General features: G+C 35.2%; 1 protein-coding gene across 1 annotated transcript in view; it reads left to right on the top strand.

Moving 5' to 3' along the window:
* Window positions 1-501, top strand: part of prkg3 (protein kinase cGMP-dependent 3) — a 34,415-nt gene extending 33,914 nt beyond the window's left edge. The window contains exon 22 of the mRNA XM_016449856.1: window positions 387-501. Within this exon, the coding sequence (XP_016305342.1) occupies window positions 387-473 (87 nt within the window). The 3' untranslated portion in view covers window positions 474-501. The remainder of the gene's footprint in view (window positions 1-386) is intronic.
* Window positions 502-2,186: the final 1,685 nt, after the last annotated feature.

Here is a 2,186-nt window from a genome sequence, read left to right as displayed (position 1 = left end):
CTACAGCGAGAATAAAAGTTACGCCTTCTTTCTTTGCGTGAACATTTGGGCGGCGTTATGCAAATCTTCCCACATCGTGACGTAGACATGTGGGGGCGTGTTAGAACGATCCTTTTTAGGTAGGCTGACTCTTAAATTTTGTAAAGAATATATCTTTGGATTTGAGACTTTACAGTCTCTTTACAGATCTTCTTTATGCACCAAGAGCTTGTAACACTCCAAAGAGAAAGGAAAAATTTATGACCCCGCATCATATGACCCCCTTAAACATTTTTTCAATGATCAGTGGAGGCTAATGGACAAATGTGAAAATCCAAACTTGAAAAGCCACCAAGTAACGAAGTCTGTTTCACTGATTGTGTTTTTGTGGTTTCTTTGGTTTACAGGGTCCTTGCTATATAAACTTTGACCGCTTTCCCTATGATAAGACCCAAGCAGAGGAGGAGTTTTCAGGCTGGGACTGTGATTTCTGAACAGTCTTGAGGTCTCTGATATCTATAAGATATCTTCACTTCCCAAGTTATTTACTCAGAAATATACTCAGTTTGATAAACTTACCTACTTATACCTTACATTTAACTAGAAGATAAGCTAATTTTGTGACTCTTGGCATATGACTTTCACAGAGAGTAAGTAAAACTGACTTCAATAAAAACTCAATAATTGCCTACTTTATGCCTAACATTTTAATGAGCAGAAATATTGAAATGTTAATATATTATATGTTACATATGACTGGATGTTCAGACTTTTATTTTGTATCGTTTTTGCAGCAACCTGATGAATGTTATGTATATTTAATTCAACTTAATTATTAATATTTAATTCAAATGAATGCGGTTGTGGTTTTATTATTTTTGGACTGAAAAAGCAATGTTTCCGCTGCAGTTATGGAACAAATTAAGTTCTGACTGTTATGGTACCTTTAAAGAATAGTGTTGTTATCTGTAAGCTTCCAAGTCAAGTCATCAACAGCATCTTTACAGAAAGTCACATATGTCTATAATTTGCCACAGAGCAAGTTTTAGGTTCTAGGCAATATGATGATATATATAGGGACGATACAAGTGATCAAGCTATATTGTAATCATAGTATTGACATATATCAGTGCTGCAGTGACTTGGCCATACGCAAAACGATGCATTCAAAAACTTTCACAAAATGAAACGGCATTAATTCCCATTTATTGTCAAGATTTATTGCCACAGAACAGCCATTGAAAACACATCTAATGTATGTGATTCAGTTTATTTGAAAAAGGCTGGTGCAGTTAACAATCACACTAATTATCAGCTTTACTCCCTCTATTTTGGCTTAAAGATGCAGAGCACCAATATACTAACATACAATCATTTGTCAACTATGATTATTATTTTTCTTATTTCACCCCTAAAACATTTGACGTAAGTGATCCTATAGTGTAGAAATACTGTATATTATTACAAAATGCAATAGCAATTCGAACTGCAGAATTTACATGCTCACATACAGTATGGTAGATTTCGCAAAGTCTCTGTGCTTCTGGAGAAACTTGATGTACATTTGGTAAATAAAAGATCAGGAATGTAAATGCTTCCAGCTCAATTTCAAGTATTTTTGTTACGGTAACACTTCATCTAACCTCTGCTCTTCATCTTTTGATGCCTGAAATTGCTCAGCATGATCATTATTGTGACTGTGAGGGTTACAACCAACCATCTCAAACTTGCAACCAATTTAATAAAAATGAGGCTCTCAAAAGCCTTCAGAAATCAATTGTGATGCAGCTCTATGACTAAGATATACAGTAAATGAAATCGTCACTCACAGCATCTGGTTCACACACAGTTTAAAAAAAACAGCCTGAAGATCTGAATTGCTTCTTTCTTTGTGTTGTTAACTAAGCAGAGATGAAACAGAATAGCACTTAAATATCGCAATCATATCGAAATCAGTGCGTTTTGTTCAGCCAGAGCTACCCTGTACAAGAAAATGGCACTTTAATTGCCTTCAAGACAGTGCACAGACTTTTTAGAGAAAAAAGTACAATTCATTTATAAACAACAGTCCTGAATGCCTTCAGCTGTGAGTCTACTACGAGAGAAACATCAATTCCCGCCTCCTTCAGAGTAAATCATCTGAGGACACATTTAATCTGTAAACAGTCTTGTGTGTGATTTGTCTGTTACTCTTCATTCCCTGAAGA

This window comes from Sinocyclocheilus anshuiensis, unplaced genomic scaffold (assembly GCF_001515605.1).
Source record: "Sinocyclocheilus anshuiensis isolate Anshui unplaced genomic scaffold, SAMN03320099.WGS_v1.1 scaffold659, whole genome shotgun sequence".
Taxonomy (NCBI): domain Eukaryota; kingdom Metazoa; phylum Chordata; class Actinopteri; order Cypriniformes; family Cyprinidae; genus Sinocyclocheilus; species Sinocyclocheilus anshuiensis.
The sequence above is the reverse complement of the archived record's forward strand: the minus strand, read 5'-3'. Positions and strand labels throughout refer to the sequence as shown.